We start from the raw sequence: 22,559 nt of genomic DNA on the forward strand, positions 1-22,559 counted from the left end.
AAAAAAACGTTTTCCGAGGCGTTTATTTTATCAGAAAATATTTACTTATATGTGCCGCTTAGCCTTCATTAAGGCACACCTTCGTAACTAATTATTTTGAAACTTTTTAATCGCTTAATATTTTTGTACGAAAATTTAGTTCTAGGAGTTAAACTAAACGAAGAATTGATTGGCTGTGTTGAAAAAATGGAAAAAATTATATTAAAATTATAGCGCATATCAAATAATAAATTAATTTGGAAGAATTTTTTGATTTAGAATTAAAAATATTATATGTCATCAAAATGACTTATTACAAAAAGAAAAGTAAATTTCTTTGGCTACAACATTTTCTTTCTTAAAAATCAGCGCCAAATCAGCGCTACTCCAGCCGCGGAGATGACGAGCGACAACGTAAAAGGAGAGTAAAAGGTAGAGGAGGCGCGCAGAGGAGGAGCCTCCTATTGTTAAACTGGTCCAGAGCCAATCAGCGAGCTGGTCTCCTAGGAGGTAGCTTCCCTTCCGCATCTCCTCCATCTTTTACTCTCCTTAGACAACGCCATCTAGGAAACGTACCAATGGGTAAAGCATTTTCCAAATCTGTCCACCGCCTGGCTGCACTACAACTGAAGGCAGAAGTCCCGCCGAGCCGCGATTCCCGCGGTCAGAAATCCTTCAAGAAGTGGTACAGAGCGGACCACTTTGTTGGTGTGGATGCTCAGTCGCTGCCCATCGGGATACCACTCGTTGTTTCCGTCAAGGACGAGGACGGTGGAATTCTACGTCCAAATTAGAGGCTACCGTCTGGCACCCATTCGTAAGTATTTTTTAAGCCCTTTTTTAAATCGACGAAACTGAAAATTTGCCTTAAGCGCGCAGCCGAGATTTTGCACTCATTGTCCTGCAGGGCCGCTATAATTAATTAAAAATTAATTTGTATGAAAAAGTGGAAAAAATATATGTGTTAAGCAGTCCTTTGCAGGCCTCGGTTCATTTGGTGCGATACACCGTCAAGGTTTTACATGATATAAAAAAAATAGCTTTGTCAAGGGAATGGAGAAAATTTAAGAAATTCGTCACTAAGGCATCTGAAGCGCGCGGCTTCGCAAAAATTCCACGCAGCAGGGCGAACACCAAACATGCTTGATCTCTTCATCATAGTCACGTAGCGCCAACTAAAATTTATTTTAGGGATATTCACACGCTATAACTAAAATTTATAGAACCAGCAAATGATCCTCACAAAATGCTTTCTGGTGAAAAGTATCAGAATATGGGAATAAAGGCGGGGGATTAAAATAAAAATGTGGCCGAAAACTGCTTAAAAATTTTACGCGACGAAAATTTTCTCCTTTTTTGGTCATAAAATAGGTTACAAAATTTTCCTCAGAAAGCCGGAAGAAAAATAAGGTTTAAAAGGGGATTAAAATTATTGTCCATAAAAGGTGATTAAAATTTAGGTTTAAAAAGGGATTGAAATATTTTGTTCATAAAAGCTGTATAAAAAGTGGGTCAAAAGAGGGATTAAGAATTGTGTGGTCAGAATAAAGGCGGAGAATTCTGAAAAAAAAATGGTTCAGAAAATTATATTATAAAATCCGCATGAAAATTTGGACGAAAAAAAGAGCAATAAAGTAAATCCCTGAAAATACGTAAGGATATAATTTATAACTGAATTAAGGTTGAAAATGGTATTTCATCTGGACTTATAACAAACATTTGTATTCTGATCTCATGGCTTAATGGGCAAATTTATTTTAAAAATACAAAATGAGGGATATGGGACACACTGAAAATAAATTATACAAATTATAGATTAAAATTAATATTAGGAAGTGAAAATAATCAAACGGATGATGAACTTGGAATTTACAATAATAATAATCATTATACTAATGCATTTTTTATATTTAATTATTGTAATAATAAAACGCGCCATTGAAATTTTTATAAATAAAAAATCAATTTATCTACATATTGATATTTATGTATGTATAATTATATCTGAATTGCGAGTGACAGAGAGCAGTAAAAATTTTAATTTTATTTGAAACTTCAATATTTTCACAAAATCTAAATAAATTCCGGGTGCGTCCACGAGACATTTGAGATGAATTAAGAGCTCCAACTTTAAGAATCATATCGTTCTCATATTTACATATTTTATAGGTGTTGATGACATGTTTCAGAATCCAAAATTTCTGGTCAAAATTTTGAAAATTTCGGCGGATTTTGGGTTTTTTTGGAAAAATTTTGAAATGAGCATATCTCGCTTAAATATGAAAATAATTAGAAACCATTTTCACATATTTTCATAACTTTTCAATGCAAACAACTTTTCCACTGACCTCGAGGTCATAGGTCAACTTTCAAGGTCACTTATGACTCCGGTGAGTAATTAAAAAAAACTAGAATTTCTCATCGAGGCTACCCATGGATAAGGAAGTGTTAAAAAAAAAGGTAGCCAAAGAGTACAATCACATACTAAAAATTTGGGACTGTGTTTTTTAGTTTTTGAGATATTTTCATCCGAAAGCTTAAAAATTGGCAAAATTTACTGTTTTTTATTAGTGAAATTTCCAGTTTTCAATTATTTTGCGATAAAATGGCACCAGAATACATTTTTCGGGTTATTAAGTGATATAAAACATGAAAAAAGATAAATTTTGCCCAAAAATTGGTTTCTTTTACGTCTTGCAGAACCCAAATTTTGCCAATTTTTAAACTTCGGATGAAAATATCTCAAAAACTAAAAAACATACCATCCCAAATTTTTAGTATGTGATTGTACACTTTGGCTACCTTTTTTTTATTTAACACTTCCTTATCCATGGGTAGATGAGAAATTCTAGTTTTTTTTAATTACTCGCCGGAGTCATTAGTGACCTTGAAAGTTGACCTATGACCTCGAGGTCATTGGAAAAGTTGTTTGCATTGAAAAGTTACGAACGTGAAAATGGTTTCTTATTATTTTCATTTTTAAGCGAGAATATGCTCATTTCAAAATTTTCCAAAATCCGGCGAAATTCAAAATTTAGACCTGAAATTTTGGATTCTGAAACATGTCATCAACACCTATAAAATATGTAAAAATGAGAATATGATTCCAAAAGTTGGAGCTGATCATAATTCATCTCAAATGTCCCGTGGATACACCCTTCTGTAGATAAAAATTTAAGCATCCATCATTCAATGCTCGCAATATGATTACTCATTAAATATCAAATTTAACTTTGTTCATAAATCGTTATAATTAAAGATTGTAAAAGCATGTGACCTTCGCGTCATAGTAGTTTAAACGCCATTTTTGCCCACATCTGGCATGGTTCGACTTGTTCCTCTCAAACAACAAACATGGCAGCAAAGTCGTTGTTGTGAAACCACGTTGTGATTTACTTGTTTTTTGGGATTACCGATTACCGTTCGATTTCTGTGACAGACCGGCCATTTAGTGAATCTCGTAGAACGCTAAAACGTCTTTTCCCTTGAGAGACGTGCAACACGACGCCGAAAACGAAGACGGAAATCAAAAGAATCAATTCTCCCAAAATTTGTGTCCACCGTCATCCCAGGGGCGCTCAGGATTTTCTCGCACACGCGGCCAGCGAAAGGTAGGGAAAATTTTGTACAGGTAAATACATAATTATGAACAAATATTTTAATAGAGAGAGAGAGAGAGATAGCTTGGAAAAATTATTTCTGTATCACGTATATATCTTTCAGATTGCTTGTTTTCAGATCGGAATATGTACGGATGCAGACTTCTTTTTTTGGACCATGAGGCGCGCAAATAAGGAGAGAACCTTAAGATAATTCTTATGTTTTGCTGGTAAGCATTATTAGCATTAAAAATATTTCTTTATAATTAATTTTCCAAACGTCCAAATTGCAAAAACTATGTATATAAGGGAGCTTAGAATAGCATAAGTACCCGGATTCGGCACATAAGTACCCCTTTGTGGCCCTTTTCCACATAAGTACCCATTTTTCGTCACATCTATACCCATCTCGAACATAAGTACCCAGGGGTACTTATGTGACCACATAAGTACCCCTCAAAATGGGTATTTTTGTGCCAAATGCAAAAGTACCCGTTGGGTCCTTTTGTGAGCGGGTTCTTTTGCATATATTTACGAAATCCACGTGATCGATGACGTCACAAAATATCGATTCAAATCGATCCCATTCGATGCAACAAGACATTAAGAACCGGTTTTTCTCCCAATTAATCGTCGTCGCAACCGGTTATCATTAACACCGAATTGACAATTTGACTTCATCACAACATCTGTTTATCCAATTGTTATGAATATTTGTATTTCTCGTTTCCGTTTTACCCTTTTTTACGGGCTTGAATGATGAAGGTTGCTACTAGTTCTCACGCTACTCATATAATTTTGACTAAATCTCCAATAGTTGAACAACTGGATATAATCAAGCATAATTTGGTAAAATCCAAAGAGGGTTTGACGCTCGCAAAAGACTGTTCAATAAATCCACTAACCTTTTGCATCGCTCCTGCACCTGTTTCAAACAATTTCTTCAGCACCTCTATTTGTCAAAAATATTTTTCAAAAAAGAGGTCCATTATACCTTACTCAGGTATGATAAAGATTGCTGCTTGCAATGGTTCCAAGGAAAACCATAACATAGAGAATTGCTGACTGTTTTCGTTCTGCACTGGTTCTGCAACGCTTCCACACCGATTCCACACAAAATTTGTGTGGAGCTGGTTCTGCAACGCTTCCACACCGATTCCACACAAATTTGTGTGGAACTGGTGTGAAAACAGTATAGAACCAGTGCAGGCTCTGCATTGCTTCCACACCATTTCTGCACAAAAGTTGTGTGGAACTGGTGTGGAAACAGTGCAGAACCAATGCAGGCTTCTGCAGTGCTTCCACACCAATTCCGCACAAAATGTTTGTGGAACTGGCGTTAAAACGGTGCAGACTAGGTGCAGGCCCTGCATCGATTCCGCACCACTTCTGCGTTAACAAAAATCAGTGCAGACTGTTAGGGATGGTTTCGTCCACAGCCCAACCGCTGAAAAACATGATGAATGACTCAAACTGTTACACGTCCTCCCTGTCAACATCTGCAGTAAAAAAAATCCAGATTATGCAAGTAGCATAATTATTATTTGATTAAGACGTTATTGACTTGAAATTTTTAATCACGAAGAATGCAGAACTGGTGCACAACTGGTGCGGAACAGCTTCAGGCTCTGCACTGGTTCCACGGTGCTTCCACACCATGTTCAAAAACATTTGTGTGGAAATGGTGCAGAACCGGTGCGGGTACAAGGCGTACCAGCTATTGACTTTGAAAACGCAAAATATCGAGTTTGCCAGGCAGCCGACTTGAGACCGTAGTTAATTGACGGGGTAAATTTACTTGCGGTGGCCTAACGGAGAAACGCAGCCACGCACTGGCCTGCACCGCTTCTACACCTATTCTGCACAACTTCTGCACGAAAAGCATGTGAAAATGGTGCAGAAGTGGTGCTTGTCCCGCAGTGCTTTCACACCATTTCCGCACAAAATGTGAGTGGGACAGGTGTGGAAACGATGTTGACTAGGTGCATTCTCTGCATCGATTCCGCACCACTTCTGCGTTAACAAAAATCGGTGCAGACTGTTAGGGATGGTTTCGTCCACAGCCCAACCGCTGAAAAACATGATGAATGACTCAAACTGTTACACGTCCTCCCTGTCAACATCTGCAGTAAAAAAAATCCAGATTATGCCAGTAGCATAATTATTATTTGAATAAAACGTTATTGACTTGAAATTTTTAATCACGAAGAATGCAGAACTGGTGCACAACTGGTGCGGAACAGCTTCAGGCTCTGCACTGGTTCCACGGTGCTTCCGCACCATGTTCAAAAACATTTGTGTGGAAATGGTGCAGAACCGGTGCGGGTACAAGGCGTACCAGCTATTGACTTTGAAAACGCAAAATATCGAGTTTGCCAGGCAGCCGACTTGAGACCGTAGTTAATTGACGGGGTAAATTTACTTGCAGTGGCCTAACGGCGAAACGCAGCCACGCACTGGCCTGCACCGCTTCCACACCTATTCTGCACAACTTCTGCTCGAAAAGCATGTGAAAATGGTGCAGAAGTGGTGCTTGTCCCGCAGTGCTTTCACACCATTTCCGCACAAAATGTGAGTGGGACAGGTGTGGAAACGATGTAGACTAGGTGCAGTCTCTGCATCGATTCCGCACCACTTCTGCGTTAACTAAAACGGTGCAGACTGTTAGGGATGGTTTCGTACACAGACCAACCGCTGAAAAACATGATATACGACTCAAACTGTTACACGTCCACCCTGTCAACATCTGCAGGAAAAAAATCGAGATTATGCCAGTAGCATAATTATTATTTGAATTAAACGTTATCGACTTGAAATTTTTGCTCACGAAGAATGCAGAACCGGTGCACAACTGGTGCGGAACAGCTTCAGGCTTTGCACTGGTTTCGCAGTGCTTCCGCACCATGTTCAAAAATATTTGTGTGGAAAGAGTGCAGAATCGGTGCGGGTGCGAGGCGAACCAGCTTTAGACTTTGAAAACACAAAATATCGAGTTGCCAGGCAGCCGACTTGAAACTGTAGTCGATAGTAGGGCCAAATTCAGTAACTGCGGCTAAATGGAGAAAAGCAACCCCGCACTGGTCTGCACCGCTTCTAAACCACTTGTGCACCTCTTCTGCATGAAAAGCATGTGAAAATGGTGCATAACTGTTGCAGACAAGTTGCAGGCTCTGCAGTGCTTTCACACCATTTCCGCACAAAATGTGTGTGGGACTGGTATGGAAACGGTGTAGACTAGGTGCTGGCTCTGCATCGATACCGCACCACTTCTGCATTAACAAAAATCAGTGCAGACTGTTAGGGATGGTTTTGTCCACAGCCCACCCGTTGAAAACATTATATACGACTCAAACTTTTCCACGTCCACCCTGTTTACATCTGCAGTAATAAAAATCGAAATTATGCCGTTAGCAGAGTTATTATTTGAATAAAACATCATCGTACTTTTCAGTTTCAAATTCAAAATTAAAATTGAAAAATTGAATAAATATTTCCAAAAATAATTGCCAAATTTTTGTAAAAAAAAACTGGCAATATAGAAAAAAAGAATTATAAAAAAATTACAAAATATGTTATAAAATTATTTTTTGGCTAATTTATTGAAAAAAAATATTTCGAACAATAATCAACTACTTTTTATAAAATAAAAAATATTTAGTGAAATAATTTAACTTCAAAAGAATTTTTGAGATGAATATTTTTACACTCATTTTTGTCAAAATAATTTCACCCCTCATGAATTATGACTGCAGCCCGCAGCCGAAACAAGAAGAGCAGGGCATTGTATTTTACTTAAACTATAAACAACACACAAAATCCATCAAAGAAAAGCAAGCTAAAAATTCAAATCCCTTGCCACATTATTTACTTAGTAATTTTAATTTATTATATAAATTGCATACAAAAAAATAATATACATGTGTGGAAACGGTTTGAGCCTGCACCTAGTATACACCGTTTCCGCACCAGTTCTGCACCATTTTCACATGCTTTTCATGCAGAAGAGGTGCGGAAGTGGTGTAGAAGTGGTGCAGACCAGTGCGGGGTTGCTTTTCTCCATTTAGCCGCAGTAACTGAATTTGCCCCTTCTATCGACTACGGTTTCAAGTCGGCAGCCTGGCAAACTCGATATTTAGTATTTTCAAAGTCGAAAGCTGGTTCGCCTCGCACCCGCACCGATTCTGCACTCTTTCCACACAAATATTTTTGAACATGGTGCGGAAGCACTGTGAAACCAGTGCAAAGCCTGAAGCTGTTCCGCACCAGTTTTGCACCAGTTATGAATTCTTCGTGAGAAAAATTGAAAGTCGATTATGTTTTATTCAAATAATAATTATGCTACTGGCATAATCTGGATTTTTTTTTAATGCAGATGTTGACAGGGTGGACGTGTAACAGTTTGAGTCACATATCATGTTTTTCAGCGGTTGAGCTGTGGACGAAACCATCCCTAACAGTCTGCACTGATTTTTGTTAACGCAGAAATGGTGCGGAATCGATGCAGAGCCTGCACCTAGTCTGCACCGTTATCACGCCAGATCCACAACAATTTTGTGCGGAATTGGTGTGGAAACACTGCAGAGCCTGCAGTTGTTCTACACCGTTTTCACACTAATTCCACACAATTTTTTGCAGAAATGGTTTGGAAGCAATGCAGAGCCTGCACTAGTTCTTCAATGTTTTCACACCAAAAAAAATGTGTGTTGCTATTATACACAGCTTTGATTTTATAAATTTTTAGTTTCCTCAAAATCCTTGATCCAAATTATTTTTAATTATTACCAAAAAAAATTTTAATAATATAAATCAACTTCACCAATTAAATTTGTCATTTAAATATTTGCAAAAGATCTTGAAGAAACCAATTTATCATTAATTTGAAAATCATATTCATATTTTTTTAATTTTTTATGCGAAGAAAAAGCCGAACGAATATTTGCGAGCGAATTATTTGAACAGCAGAAAATAAATTAAAATCTATTTTTCCTCACATTAGCTTCAAATTTCCAAATAATATTTCCACGCTGTAGACCTTTTAATTAGGGAAAGTGTCAATTACTCTCACTCTGTAACATTAAAGAATCAATTGTTGACGGAATGCTGATGAAAATATACTTTTTACAATATGATATTACTAATATATTTGACAAAATAATCAAATAATTAAGTCTCTATATAATCTGGGATGTTTAAACTCGCCCGAATTATAACTAAACACATTTGGTTGCCGATTTTTAAAAATGAGTTAAAAATATTGAAAATTAAAATTAACCCGCAAAATGAAACTTCACGGCTAGAAGAATTTGGTGAGTGTTTACTTGCCCTTACACTCGAATTAGAGTTGAAAATGATTTCCGTGAATTACTCAGGTTGAATTGTAATTATATTAGAAAATTGAATTTTTCCAGTTTTTTTTATACATATTTGAGACGTTTGAGACAGTCTGCACCGATTTTTGTTCACGCAGAAGTGGTGCGAAATCGATGCAGAGCCTGCACCTAGTCTGCACCGTTCCCACACCATTCCCACACACATTTTGTGCGGAAATGGTGTGAAAGCACTGCGGGACCTGCAGCTTGTCTGCACCACTTCTGCACCATTTTCACATGCTTTTCGTGCAGAAGTTGTGCAGAATAGGTGTAGAAGCGGTGCAGGCCAGTGCGTGGCTGCGTTTCTCCGTTAGGCCACCGCAAGTAAATTTACCCCGTCAATTAACTACGGTCTCAAGTCGGCTGCCTGGCAAACTCGATATTTTGCGTTTTCAAAGTCAATAGCTGGTACGCCTTGTACCCGCACCGGTTCTGCACCATTTCCACACAAATGTTTTTGAACATGGTGCGGAAGCACCGTGGAACCAGTGCAGAGCCTGAAGCTGTTCCGCACCAGTTGTGCACCAGTTCTGCATTCTTCGTGATTAAAAATTTCAAGTCAATAACGTCTTAATCAAATAATAATTATGCTACTTGCATAATCTGGATTTTTTTTACTGCAGATGTTGACAGGGTGGACGTGTAACAGTTTGAGTCATTCATCATGTTTTTCAGCGGTTGGGCTGTGGACGAAACCATCCCTAACAGTCTGCACCGATTTTTGTTAACGCAGAAGTGGTGCGGAATCGATGCAGGGCCTGCACCTAGTCTGCACTGTTTTCACGCCAGTTCCACAAACATTTTGTGCGGAATTGGTGTGGAAGCACTGCAGAAGCCTGCATTGGTTCTGCACTGTTTCCACACCAGTTCCACACAACTTTTGTGCAGAAATGGTGTGGAAGCAATGCAGAGCCTGCACAGGTTCTATACTGTTTTCACACCAGTTCCACACAAATTTGTGTGGAATCGGTGTGGAAGCGTTGCAGAACCAGCTCCACACAATTTTGTGTGGAATCGGTGTGGAACCGTTGCAGAACCAGTGCAGAACGAAAACAGTCAGCAATTCCCTATGTTATGGTTTTCCTTGGAACCATTGCAAGCAGCAATCTTTATGTCGTGACTCTCGACAGGACTTTTCCCCGAAGTTCTCACTTGCGCAGAGCTGGAGACTTTCCCGGACTCGAACGTGCTTCTTAATTAATTAATTGACTTAACTTGGCGGCCTCATGGAAATTGGCTTTAATTCTAATTGGCCTTTAATGCTTTTACTCTTTTATCTTTGTGCTCTAACTAAAAAGGGTTAATTGATATTTCAAGTAAACAAGTTAATTAACAATAACAAATAAAGTGATGGTTTATTCTTAAAACTAAACAATAATTGGCCAAACTAATGCGGAATTACTATTAGATTTAATATTCAAATGCTGAGTTTTAAGGTTCGGACTGAATTAGTGAACGGATTAAGCTGATTTAAAAGGATATTCAGTTCGGAATTTATCTAGCGTGGGCGCCAAGCAATACCTTTTAAAGCGGGAAGGGAAACCATTACAACCACACTCAGTCGAGTCCAGGAAGCGTCTGCTTGGGCACTCAGGTGGCGCCCTGAGCGCGGCGGTCGTAGTTCTTGGTGGTGGCGTGGCGCGCGGGGCGGGAACTTAAGGGTTGTGCTCAGCTTTGGTTAATATACTAAATGGCCTTAACGCGCGCGGTTACATAATTATAAGATTTGTACAATTAAAGTTCTTCTTCTGCAATACAATAATTAAAGGTCCCTGTGGTTACACCACAGACTGCCTCCCGACAAATTTGAGTCACGCCCTCGTGACTCGTAACTTCTTTGTCCTCCCGGGTCCTCGGCAGGGTCAGTCTGGGGCGCAAGGTTGACAGCATTCGAACAAGCTGCGCAAGTGCTCTCGAGGGCCGAGGGCGTCCGAGACAATGGGGTTGTTATCGGGTCCCTCAGACAGGCTTGCGCTCCGCTGCAGGTTCTCAGGGTGGTGAGAATTGGTTCTCAGCGCGCGCGTCATCCAGGTTGCCCTCAAATCAGCAACTCGGCATCTGTGACCTTTGCTCTCTGTTCGGACAGATTCATAGACAAATATGTTTCGCAAACAGTGAACTTACATTTTAATTACAATTTTCGAAAATTTTAAATTTTGTTCCTTAATTAACATATTATTAATTTATAATTGCCACTTTTGGTATTTTAAAACCAATTTTTTTTTTTAAATTAATTTCTTAAATTACAAATTTAATTTATCCGTAAAATTAACATGATTTTTAACATTTTAATCTTAAGAAAATTTGGCACGAAATTGCTCACACTGGATTAAATAGCTAAAAAGCAGCATGAATGAAGGTGGTAAGCAACCCGCGCTACATTTGTGCGAGCGTTTTCTTTCTTCCTCATCTTCTTGCCTGCTCGCTCCTGCGGGAGGCGTGACGTCACGCACAGGGCAGCGAACAGCGGTGCGGTGGAGGGAGGAGGAAAGGTACCAAAACAAAACATAAACAAATTGGCGATGAGAGAACTGCACTCGTCGATGCGGCGATGATTTTCGACACGATTTTGCTTGCCGACAGTGCCGACGAATGTAGGAGGTGAGCTTGAACTATTCGCACATATAATTATTCTAACATTTTGACAACAATTTTAAAACACAGCTTAGATTTAAGTGTCGCGATTTGTAAGCACTCTTATCTCACAACGTAAACATAATTTCAAAACACAATTCTTATTTTAAATTTTCTCTACTTTTCTAATTTATGCTGGCCTAACTTAATTCCTTGCATTTAAAGTTAAACATAATCATTGAAATCATAATACTGTCCTCCTTAAATTAAAATTACAAAACACAATTTTACACAATCAATTCTCAAATTTTTTCTGGACAAAATTCAACTGTGTTACATTTAACAATCTTGTTTTCCTTTTTAACTTGTAACTTTTTGACATTTTATATCTTAAATCTTAATTATAATTGGGGAAATTCTAACTTTTGCTGTGGCTCATTTGCTTTTAAAACATTTTATCATTTCACAAAATATTTAATTAATTTTCATTTACTTTTAAAATTCACTTTCTTAATTTTAATTACATTCTTGCCTTAAAATTAAAAATTCACACATACTAATTTTCACATTCTTTCAGGATATCTCTTGCTCGTCAAGAAGCTTTTACGGCCTCCCGACAAGACTCTTGCGTCGGTCTTCTCTTCTGGTGGGATGAGATGACTCTACTTGGACCTTGGGGTTGCTCGAGGTTGGCATCCAAGCACACTGGAGCCTTTCTTTGGTTTCCGATGGAGGGAGCCCATCGAGTTGCTCGGCAGTGGCGGACATTCACGACAAGCTTGACGAAGGCTAAGAGGTGAGTGAGGCTGCACCATTGTTGCCTCTCAAAGCCCTCTGGATTGGACATCTCTTGGCCGGGTGCCCTCGGGCTGAGCAGAATGTGCACTTTTGCTCGGGGCACCGGCCAAAGCGATGTCCTTTCCTGGAACACAGCTGGCAAGGCACGTTTGGGCAGTTCCTCGCCATGTGTCCCTTCTGTTTACACTTGTGACATTTCTTTTCTTGCAGGCTTTCCTTGGTTGCTGGAGGGTGGCCGTTGGTGATCGGCAGTGTAGCTCCCACCGTGGAGCCACACACGGAGGTGATGGTCGCACTCGGAGGCTGAACGGGGCAGACTGACGGTGCTGCTGGATTGCTCTGCCACATATTGGACGTCACCACACTGCTGGTGGTTTGCATGAGAGTGCTCTGGTGGTTGGGGGCACCAAAGACAGCATCCTTCAGCTGGCGAATGTATCCCAAGAGCTGCTGCTGCTGCTGCAATTTTTCATCCTCAGCTGCTTGAGCTTGCTCCTCACGCTCACGCCGGAGCTTGGTTCGCCGCAAGAAGTGCTCTTGATTTTCTGCAATTTCCCTCATGCTGGAAAGGTGATTTGAATTTGAATAAACAATTGCTTGCTGAAACTCGGTGCGGAGCCCCTCAAAGAATCGGTGCTTCAGTTCCTCCTCCAGGAAGAACCGTCGTGTTTCCTCCTTGTACTTGGTTCGTTCGAGCAGGGCACTGAGGAGCACCTCCCCTGCATTGACAAGTCGGCGGTAGAACTGGACGACTGACTCATTGCTGCCTTGTTCCAGGCCATCAAACGCATCTTTGGCCTCGGAGTAGCTGGGTGGCTGCTCAAACTCGGACGCCAACGCCTTCTTCAGGTCTTGGAGTGAGAGGGCGTCCAAGTTGAGCTTGCTGGCGAACCGGAACACGTCGCCTTCAGTGTTGCTGACAGCAAGGCGGACAAGCTCTGCATCTCGGGTGTTTGGAAAGGCGATTTTCACCCGCTCAACACTGTGGATGAAGTTCTTCAAGGACAGGCTGCCATCTGCTTTGTAGATGCCAATCAACTGGTAGACATGAGCTCGAATGGCGATGGACTGTGGGTCTTCTGGTTGGATATCTCTGTTGACCAACTCGGACGAGGTGAGAGGTTCCATGGTCAAATTGGTGAGTACAATATTACAAAATTTCTTAAATTTATTCGCTTATTTATAAAAATTGAGCCACAACAATAAAATTTAGCAATGGACCATTTTATTTGTTTCTTTGTAAAAAAAATTCTCTCAATTAGAGGATTATCACCCAATCTCTAATTTAACTTTTCGCGTTTTTAACCCAACTTTGCTGATTACTTTTAACTTTCAATTTCCGAGTTCCTTTTTGGCATGAAGTGCACCTTTGCAAAACGCCCTTAAGGCTGATATTTACAAAAAGCACTCTACCCAATTAAATAATAGGATCCATTACAACTTAAAAGAGATACCTTAAATTAACAGCTCTGCGTTTTTCTTGGTCGCGCTCTACAGCAGTGTGCCTGTGTTTTCCCGTGAACAAAATCGGCAAGGTGCTTCTTAAGGCGCTCTCCTTCCGTCAGCCTCTTTTAACTTTCGGTGCACCTCGATCCAGCGGTCGCTTCTTGTCGATGGCACCAGGCTTGTCACGGTCGGTCTCGGATCCTCAGAACTTCGGCGAAAACAGGGTACGGGAGAGTACCGTGCTCTCTGGGCTGGCCAGGGTGCGCGGGACGTTCCAAAGGGTGCGTTAATTTGGAAAAAAAACACACCCCACCCACCTGACACCAAATCTGTCGTGACTCTCGACAGGACTTTTCCCCGAAGTTCTCACTTGCGCAGAGCTGGAGACTTTCCCGGACTCGAACGTGCTTCTTAATTAATTAATTGACTTAACTTGGCGGCCTCATGGAAATTGGCTTTAATTCTAATTGGCCTTTAATGCTTTTACTCTTTTATCTTTGTGCTCTAACTAAAAAGGGTTAATTGATATTTCAAGTAAACAAGTTAATTAACAATAACAAATAAAGTGATGGTTTATTCTTAAAACTAAACAATAATTGGCCAAACTAATGCGGAATTACTATTAGATTTAATATTCAAATGCTGAGTTTTAAGGTTCGGACTGAATTAGTGAACGGATTAAGCTGATTTAAAAGGATATTCAGTTCGGAATTTATCTAGCGTGGGCGCCAAGCAATACCTTTTAAAGCGGGAAGGGAAACCATTACAACCACACTCAGTCGAGTCCAGGAAGCGTCTGCTTGGGCACTCAGGTGGCGCCCTGAGCGCGGCGGTCGTAGTTCTTGGTGGTGGCGTGGCGCGCGGGGCGGGAACTTAAGGGTTGTGCTCAGCTTTGGTTAATATACTAAATGGCCTTAACGCGCGCGGTTACATAATTATAAGATTTGTACAATTAAAGTTCTTCTTCTGCAATACAATAATTAAAGGTCCCTGTGGTTACACCACACTTTATCATACCTGAGCAAGGTATAATGGACCTCTTTTTTGAAAAATATTTTTGACAAATAGAGGTGCTGAAGAAATTGTTTGAAACAGGTGCAGGAGCGATGCAAAAGGTTAGTGAATTTTTTGAACAGTCTTTTGCGAGCGTCAAACCCTCTTTGGATTTTACCAAATTATGCTTGAATATATCCAGTTTTCTAAATATTGGAGATTTAGACCAAAATATGAAGAATTCACCGTCGGATGTCGGATCCTGTATGGGTTTATCACGATCAAATGTTAAATTTTAATAGAAATTGGCACATATCGCATCCGGATGCTATAAGAGGCGCCCATTCGACGTCCGGCATTGTTGCAAACGACGATGTGGCGTTTTTTAATATTTCAAATGCTATAAGGGACCAAACTCTAATCCCTAAAAATACGTAAACAAGCCACGCCCATCAAAGAAAATAAACACCGGTTATTATCGTGTCGGTTTATAACCAAATTTCGATTTATCCCAGTATCGATAATATCGATATTGAGCAAGATGACGTCATAAAGTGCATTTTTCAAGAAAAATATTAAGGGTACTTATGAGCATGGGTACTTTGGCGAAGGGTTCTTATGTGCAGGGGTACTTTTGCGATGGGTACTTATGTGACAAAATGGGTACTAATGTGCATGGGTACTTTTGCACCCAAGGGTACTTATGTTCACCATGGGTACTCATGCTACTTCATTGGTGGGGGTGAACTGCACCACGATTAGCCTGCTGGATTAATCAATTTCTAAATTTTCTATTTTAGTATTGACATCGAGAGCGGTTTACTGCGGAACGGAAGTGAAATTTAAATTTTGTTATCACTTTCAATAGTTTCAATTAATCTTTCTCGGCCATGATAGCTGTGTTATTATTAATTTTGCAATAAAAACGCACTTATAAAAAAAAATGGACATTTTCATTGGAAAGTTCCTATGCAACCCAAACTTTAATTACTTATAAGCTTCATGAACATAGTGTCATAAAATATGAATTAAAAATGGGATATAAAAGATGATTAAAAGTTTGTAAAGTAGTCAGAAAAAAGAGGATAACATGCTGAGAAAAAGCGAATAAAATGGAGAAATAATGTAATGAGTAAAAGGAGCTGAAAATGCTGCCGTAAAACGTCAGAAAAGACCAGAATAAAATAGGCATAAAAGTTACACAGCATAAAACAGGTATAAAGTTGCAGCAGAAAATAGGCATAATATTTCATTTTATGAAACTTTTAAACTGCATTTTTAAACGCATTTTAAGATTGTTTTTACCGCTTAACTTTCCAGAAAGCAGGAAAATTTGCCTTAAGCGTGCAGCCGAGATTTCGGACTCATTGCTCTGAAGGGCCGCTATAGTTAATTAAAAATTAATTTGATAAACAAAGTGGAAAAAATATGTGTTAATCAGTCCTTTGCAGGCCTCAGTACATTTGGTACGATACACCGTCAAGGTTTTACATGATATAAAAAAAATAACTTCGTTAAGGGAGTGGAGAAAATTTAAGAAATTCGTCACTAATAGCATCTGAAGCGCGCGGCTTTGGAAAAATGTTCCACGCAGCAGGGCGATCACCAAACATGCTCGATCTCTTCATCATAGTCACGTAGCGCCAACTAAAATTTATTTAGGGATATTCACATGCTATAACTAAAAGTTAGCACCAGCAAATCCCATAAGTGCCCATAAGAAAGTTATTTGCATGTGAATATCTCTCATTAAATTTTACGCTAGAAAATTATTAATCATTCACTTGCACCTCTAAGTTTAAACTATAGTTTCATAGAGATTTTAACCTTAATTGATAAAATTCACATTTCACTTTAAATATCTAAAAATTCATTATTTTTATGATTCTGCAGCTCTTTTGAGCACTATCCCGGATTCCTTTGATCCTGATGTCGATGAGCCAAGCGAAGAAATGATGTAAGCATTTTGTATATTTTTTATATGTTGTCTTTATTAATGAATATCTAAAATTTTTTTATACAATCTTCTTATACAGAAAGTACCAAAAGTCCATCCTAGAGTTGGCCGAAATTGAAGCAGCTACAACCAAACTGGCTGTAAGGGCAGATGAAGTACGGAGTGTCGCCCAGGAACTATCGCCTAGAATGGTATAGCTATTTAAATTGAAATAATTACATAAAAAAAATTAAATAAGACTAAAATAGGTGCTAAAGTAAAAATTATTCTCTATTATTATTTCAAGGACCAGGAACGGAATATGCCTTCCACGTCTGCCAGTCTGGTTCCCACTGCGGGCCAGAGTTTTGATCCGAACTGCCCCACTTCAAGCAGGCGGCCAACAAGACGAACTGCCAGACTACCACGACAGGAAGAGAGAAATGTGTCCACCTCGTCTTCTGACGAACACATTTCACAACAGCCGACGGCAGATAAATTAAATTTAAATTGCATTAAATAAAAAAGAAAATGACACTGCCAAGTGAATAATAAATAATTATTTTTCTATTATTATTTCAAGGACAAGGAGTGGAATGTGCCTTCCACCTCTGGTGGTAGTCTGGTTGCCACTGCGGGCCAGATTTTTGATCCGAACTGCAGCCCAAGATCAACTAGGCAGACAAGAAAAACTGCCAGACCACAACAGGAAGAGCGAAATGTGTCCACCTCGTCTGACGAACAGGTAGATAAATTCAATTTAAATTGCATTAAATAAAAAAAATGAAGCTGCCAGGTGTTTAATAATAATTATTTTCTTTTATTATTTCAAGGACCATGAGGAGCCTTCCGCCTGCACGTCTGACAATCTGGTACGGTCTGAGTTTTTTGATCTGACAAATCGGCCAAGATCAAGCAGGCCACCAACACAAACTGCCAGATCACGACAGGAGACTGAGGCTGAAGAAAAACTACTTGGTACCCAGAGAGAACCCCTTTACCGACTCTATCTTGGCAAGGTATTTATAATACAATATGAAAATTAATGAAAATTACAATTACCCACTGCAACAATTTTTTTTTTGTCAGGCCGAGTTGGAAATAGGTGTCCTCACCGACGAAAAGAAGCTTACTCTGGTCATCAAGAGCTGCACTACAGCCCAGCAAATGAGCCATGGAATTGCTTACCTTTTATTCGGTCGCAGGCGGCTAGTTCGGTCAACCTAAAATGATGGGCTCAACACCATCAACAGAATGGATGAGTTGGACAAATAGTTTTGAGCATCATAAGTAAGAATAATTTTAACATTATTTTATGAGATATTAAAAAAAAATTGAAATTTCACAGTCGGGCACCGATTGATATTGTGTTTTAAGAACAGAATTCGGAATAATGGATTCCTCTTCGATAGAATATCGTGTCTATGGGATTCCAGAAGAGAAGTTCTTCACAATTTCTGCCAGTGACTTCCGAGGAAGAAATAAGCCAAACGGAACCGAATATGGCAATTACACCAAATACCGTTTTGTAAACCCTTTTTCAGGAGAAGCCTCACGTTGTTGCAACGAGAGGTATACAACATTGAACATTATTGTTATCATTTTAATATTTAGAATATTTAGCATTTAATCCATGTTGTATTTGCTCTTGCGCCGCTTGTACGCTTATTCATTACGCTGCATACTATTACTATTGCTCGCGTGATTCAACGACGACAAAAATATTTCGAAACACATAAAATTCAATGCATTCAACAGCACTCACACGGCTTGCCAAACTTATGTATCATCAGATATTATATCAGCCCTCACTTGTCGGTGGCCACGAAATTTCGTCGTGTGTTAAAATTCAAACATACTGCACCGTACCATGAAGTGGCGTGGATTTTTTTCCTTGAAAATAAAGCAATTCTATTTGGTAAAAAAAGCTTCAAAATCAGTCTAGCTATTCGGTTTATCAATCAAGGACTGAAGAGAACTATGGAATAATTAAAATGATTTGATAATTTAAATTTTATTTGTGCTGCGTGAATTTTTATGAACTATATATTTCTTCAAAGTCGCAGTTTCACCTCTAAAAAAATATTTGTGATAAAAACTTTTGACAAACTGCTGCTTAATTGACAACGTTGCTTTTGAAAATATATTAAATATTGCGCTTAATAGTTCGTAAAGTACACAATTTGTGATTATATTTTTATGTACATTACATCAACAGAATTATATCAATCGTCGTTTACTCATATCTTTTAGCATCCACCGTTTTTCCAGGGTTGGTGGTAAAAAAGGAGGAGGCCAATGACGTCAAATGCGAGCCCGACAACATGAGTTTTGAGCCGACAGACACATCTTCACCCCCAATATTGTCATGAACGGTATTTATTAGTTAATATAAAACCTTTTTTGTCAACTAAAAAACTGCTGTTGAAAGCAAAATTGATATCGTTTTCAATGCATAATTGTTTTCCTTTTTTAGACTTCACCACCGAATAATGACCAAAGTGTTGTTGAAGAGGTTCCTGAGGAATTGAACGCCAAGCAGGAGCTGAACTTCAACTCATCACCATTATTTGATGATTCGTCCGTTTTGATCATAATGGATGAAGGTATTCATTTATTTGTAATTGCATTGGTGTAACATGATTTTTTATCTTTGATATTCCAATACTTGACTAAAAATATTTTTAACTTGATTGAATCTGTTTTTATTTTATAGGCTCGTCGCCTCCCATTAATAAAAGCGCCGATCTGATCGTGCAGAATTAAGAAACAGAGAACGGCAAAAAACCAAAATATTCTGATTCCTCCGCAGAGGACCAACGGTCGTCATCAGGTACCATATATCATTATTCACTTGTCATCATTTCGCCCCCATTTAAATTTTTTTAATTTGATGAAGTTTTATTAATTTCTTATGGCTTAGATTGGTTGAAGGTGCCCAAGACGAAGAGCAGGTCCTGAAATAACCGCTGCTGACGATGCAGACGACATGGAGAAAGATGAGTCTAATGAAAAGCTACTCTCACAAGATCAAGAGCACCCGGCGACCACATCCCCGGCTGCAGATGTTACGGAGGCAGTTCAGCCTAACAACCTGCGCGACTTGCAAGATTTTGAAGCTGAGAATTCTGATTCCTCTGCAGAGGACCAACAGTCGTCATCAGGTACCATATCATTATTCACTTGTCATCATTTCGCCCCATTTAAATTTTTCTATTTTGATGAAATTTTATTAATTACTTGTGGCCTTGTTGAAGGTGGCCAAGACAAAGAGCAGAACTTCCTGAAATAACTGCTGACGATGCAGACAACATGGAGAAAGCAGATGAGTCTAATGAAAAGCTACTCTCACAAGAGCAAGAGCACGCGGCGACCACATCCCCTGCGGCAGATGTTACGGAGGCAGTTCGAAAACCGCTTCTTGCAAGATTTTGAAGCCAAGAATTCTGATGCCTCCGCAGAGGACCAACGGTCGTTATCAGGTACCCAGTCAAAAATATATTATATCGATTATAGTATACCATCATTGATATAAATTACTATATCAACGTGTTGATATAATAATTGATATAAATGAGTCATCTATTGTTCCAATATTATTATACCATGATATCATCTCTCATGAAAAATATTGGAGTCCATGTTTGTTTGTCATGCCATGCAAATTTAAGTCACGAAGTTGATATTTTAAAATTGTTATCAAGAAAATATAAATCAAGAACGAAATAACTCTTTTCACCCCATTTAAATTTTTTTATTTTGATGAAGTTTTAATAAATTTCTTGTGGCTTTGGTTGAAGGTGCCCGTGAAACAGAGTTGGAACGTCCTGAAATAACTGCTGATGATGCAGACGACATGGAGAAAGATGAGTCTAATGAAAAGCTGTCACAAGAGCACGCGGCGACCAACCCTTCGGCAGATCTTACGGTTCGAAAACAGCCTAACAACCTACGCTTCATAGCTTTGGAGGATTTTGAACCTCACCAGCCGGCGACCTGGACCAGGCGGCACCTCCGCCGGACAATTAACACCCCAGCCTGACACCCTCGAGACACACCCCCGAGTTTTGCCTGCAGAACTGACAGGTAAACGAAGTTCTTACATTTGTTGTTGCATTTAGCACCAGCTCACATGATAATTGTTTAAATCAAAATACTCATTCCCTCTTTGTCGTCCCTAGATTCCCAATCTGGCGACCACCTGCTGACCCAACAGCTGTCCCCCGGGTTCAACACCCCAGTGAGTCGCCAGGCCTTTTCTCTGTGACTGACTATCAGCGCTCCCAGGAGAACCTGTCCGACCCTGCAGCAGCCCTTCATCTCGTCCGGTGTCATCCGAGCAGCGACCTCGAGAGAACTTCCAACCCCACCCGTGATGAAGCAACCCGCCCCGCCTCCCATCAGTGATTTTCCCCACTAAATTAAAAGTATTATCTGAAAAGTAGAATTGTACTAAATAGGGAATATAACCCAGAAGAAGACAACCAGCAGTTAAATACGATATTGTTTATTTTATTCTTTCTCCCGAGTTAACTAAATCAAAATTAAGAATTTTTGCAAAGGGTTCAGTACTTAATTAAAAAAATCCTCTTGTGTCTCTTATCTTTCTTTATTGGGGGGGGGGGGGATAAAATTAGTTTGATTTTTTCCCAAACCACTCCAGAGGACCTTTGTTGTGGCAATCATGTAAGGCATGTGTCCACATCACTGACAAATATCAGATCTGACTTTGATATTAGCTCGTCATAAAGCAATTCCTAGATACTGAATGCTAGCTAGAATATCTGAGACACATTATATACAATTTATCTAGAGCTGACAATTTTTTACAGTCGTCTTCAACTCTCTTCTGGGTGCTCACTTTTGACTGCCAGAGTTAAGGCTTTTTTAAATCTGAACCTTTCCAAATCGTTATTGGTTTCAGCATCCTTAAAATAAAATTGTTACGGCCAGTCTAAACTCACATCTGATCACAATTTTTACTTTTGATTTTTAGCAAAACAATTTTGTCATCTACGCACCTGGCTTGCCGATTCCTATTCCAAATGCAACCGTAGCAACCACAACTTGGATTTTGTCTATGACAAAGTTTTGATGCACCCCTTTTCTTTTCGAGAGTGATAAACCACCAGTATGAAAGCTTCCACATATGTAGTTTTCAAATACTAGAAATGTTAAAAATAAATTTAACATCATACTTTGTAGTTAATTTCTAATTAAAACGAAGGAAAGGATCGAAACTTTAAATCTAATTCATTGAATCAACTAAATGTTATGTACACTTTATCTATTATTTTCAATTTAAATACATTTTTATTTTCTTAACACTGCAAAGTGCTATCGAAAGCATTTGCTTTCTTTCTTTTTGGGACAGTTTTTGGGACTTTCTTTTTGAAAAAAAAAGATGGCGTCTGGACGAGTAGCTGCGCTAGCTGCGAAGGAAAAGTGTCCAAAAAGGCGATCGGACTGAAGTGTATATAGGTATGTGCGGTACCGTTGCGTACACGTGAAGTGTGTTAGAGAACTTGAGAGTGAATGGAGTGATCAGCAGAGCTCGTGGAGCTGAAGATTGGCGCTGCGAAAATTGCAACCCCGAGGATGGGGCTGTACACAAGCTAGAAATGCTCAGAATGACCTGTCCGAAATTTGTAGATGGTCGCCAGAAACCATGATTTTTTTTCAAGTCCCGAGGGTTGATCTAGGGGTAAGGGGGTAAAAATCACTTTTCGCCAAAACTAGCTAGAAATGCTCAGAATGACCTGTCCAAGATTTTTAAATGGGTCGCCAGAAACCATGAAATTTTTTTTTTATAAAATCACAGCACTAAATTTTATATTTTTCCCAAATAAAGTTGGAAAATAGTTG

At 39.2% G+C, this 22,559-nt stretch overlaps 1 protein-coding gene across 6 annotated transcripts; it reads left to right on the forward strand.

Annotated features, from left to right (window-relative positions):
- The first annotated feature begins 551 nt into the window (after positions 1-551).
- On the forward strand, positions 552-21,179 carry LOC132198921 (uncharacterized). Of its 6 annotated transcripts, XM_059623224.1 has the most exons (18): positions 10,067-11,548; positions 12,099-12,317; positions 12,530-12,889; positions 13,097-13,457; positions 16,652-16,715; positions 16,795-16,906; positions 17,002-17,184; positions 17,278-17,439; positions 17,528-17,713; positions 17,784-17,984; positions 18,043-18,266; positions 18,966-19,069; positions 19,171-19,300; positions 19,411-19,527; positions 19,618-19,858; positions 19,952-20,176; positions 20,495-20,780; positions 20,876-21,179. In XM_059623224.1, exons 4-10 carry the CDS (start codon positions 13,367-13,369, stop codon positions 17,919-17,921), a joined length of 936 nt encoding a protein of 311 aa, XP_059479207.1. In that variant the 5' UTR covers positions 10,067-11,548; positions 12,099-12,317; positions 12,530-12,889; positions 13,097-13,366; the 3' UTR covers positions 17,922-17,984; positions 18,043-18,266; positions 18,966-19,069; positions 19,171-19,300; positions 19,411-19,527; positions 19,618-19,858; positions 19,952-20,176; positions 20,495-20,780; positions 20,876-21,179. The 6 variants fall into 6 exon arrangements, with proteins under 6 accessions (XP_059479202.1, XP_059479206.1, XP_059479201.1 ...); XM_059623219.1 differs by lacking the exons at positions 10,067-11,548; positions 12,099-12,317; positions 12,530-12,889; positions 13,097-13,457 and adding an exon at positions 552-796 and having other exon boundaries at positions 18,948-19,069; XM_059623223.1 differs by lacking the exons at positions 10,067-11,548; positions 12,099-12,317; positions 12,530-12,889; positions 13,097-13,457 and adding an exon at positions 552-796 and having other exon boundaries at positions 18,948-19,069; positions 19,208-19,300.
- The last annotated feature ends 1,380 nt before the right edge of the window (positions 21,180-22,559 follow it).

This window comes from Neocloeon triangulifer, unplaced genomic scaffold (genome assembly GCF_031216515.1).
Source record: "Neocloeon triangulifer isolate White Clay Creek 2 clone unplaced genomic scaffold, ASM3121651v1 ptg000013l, whole genome shotgun sequence".
NCBI classification, from domain to species: Eukaryota; Metazoa; Arthropoda; class Insecta; order Ephemeroptera; family Baetidae; genus Neocloeon; species Neocloeon triangulifer.

What these genes read in the sequence shown, in the direction of transcription:
- LOC132198921 (XM_059623219.1), top strand. Translation starts at nt 694, where the DNA reads ATGCTCAGTCGCTGCCCATCGGGATACCACTCGTTGTTTCCGTCAAGG. An exon ending in GAGCCAAGCGAAGAAATGAT is followed by an intron (nt 16,716 to 16,794) that starts GTAAGCATTTTG and finishes CTTCTTATACAG; the next exon opens with AAAGTACCAAAAGTCCATCC. An exon ending in AGGAACTATCGCCTAGAATG is followed by an intron (nt 16,907 to 17,001) that starts GTATAGCTATTT and finishes TATTATTTCAAG; the next exon opens with GACCAGGAACGGAATATGCC.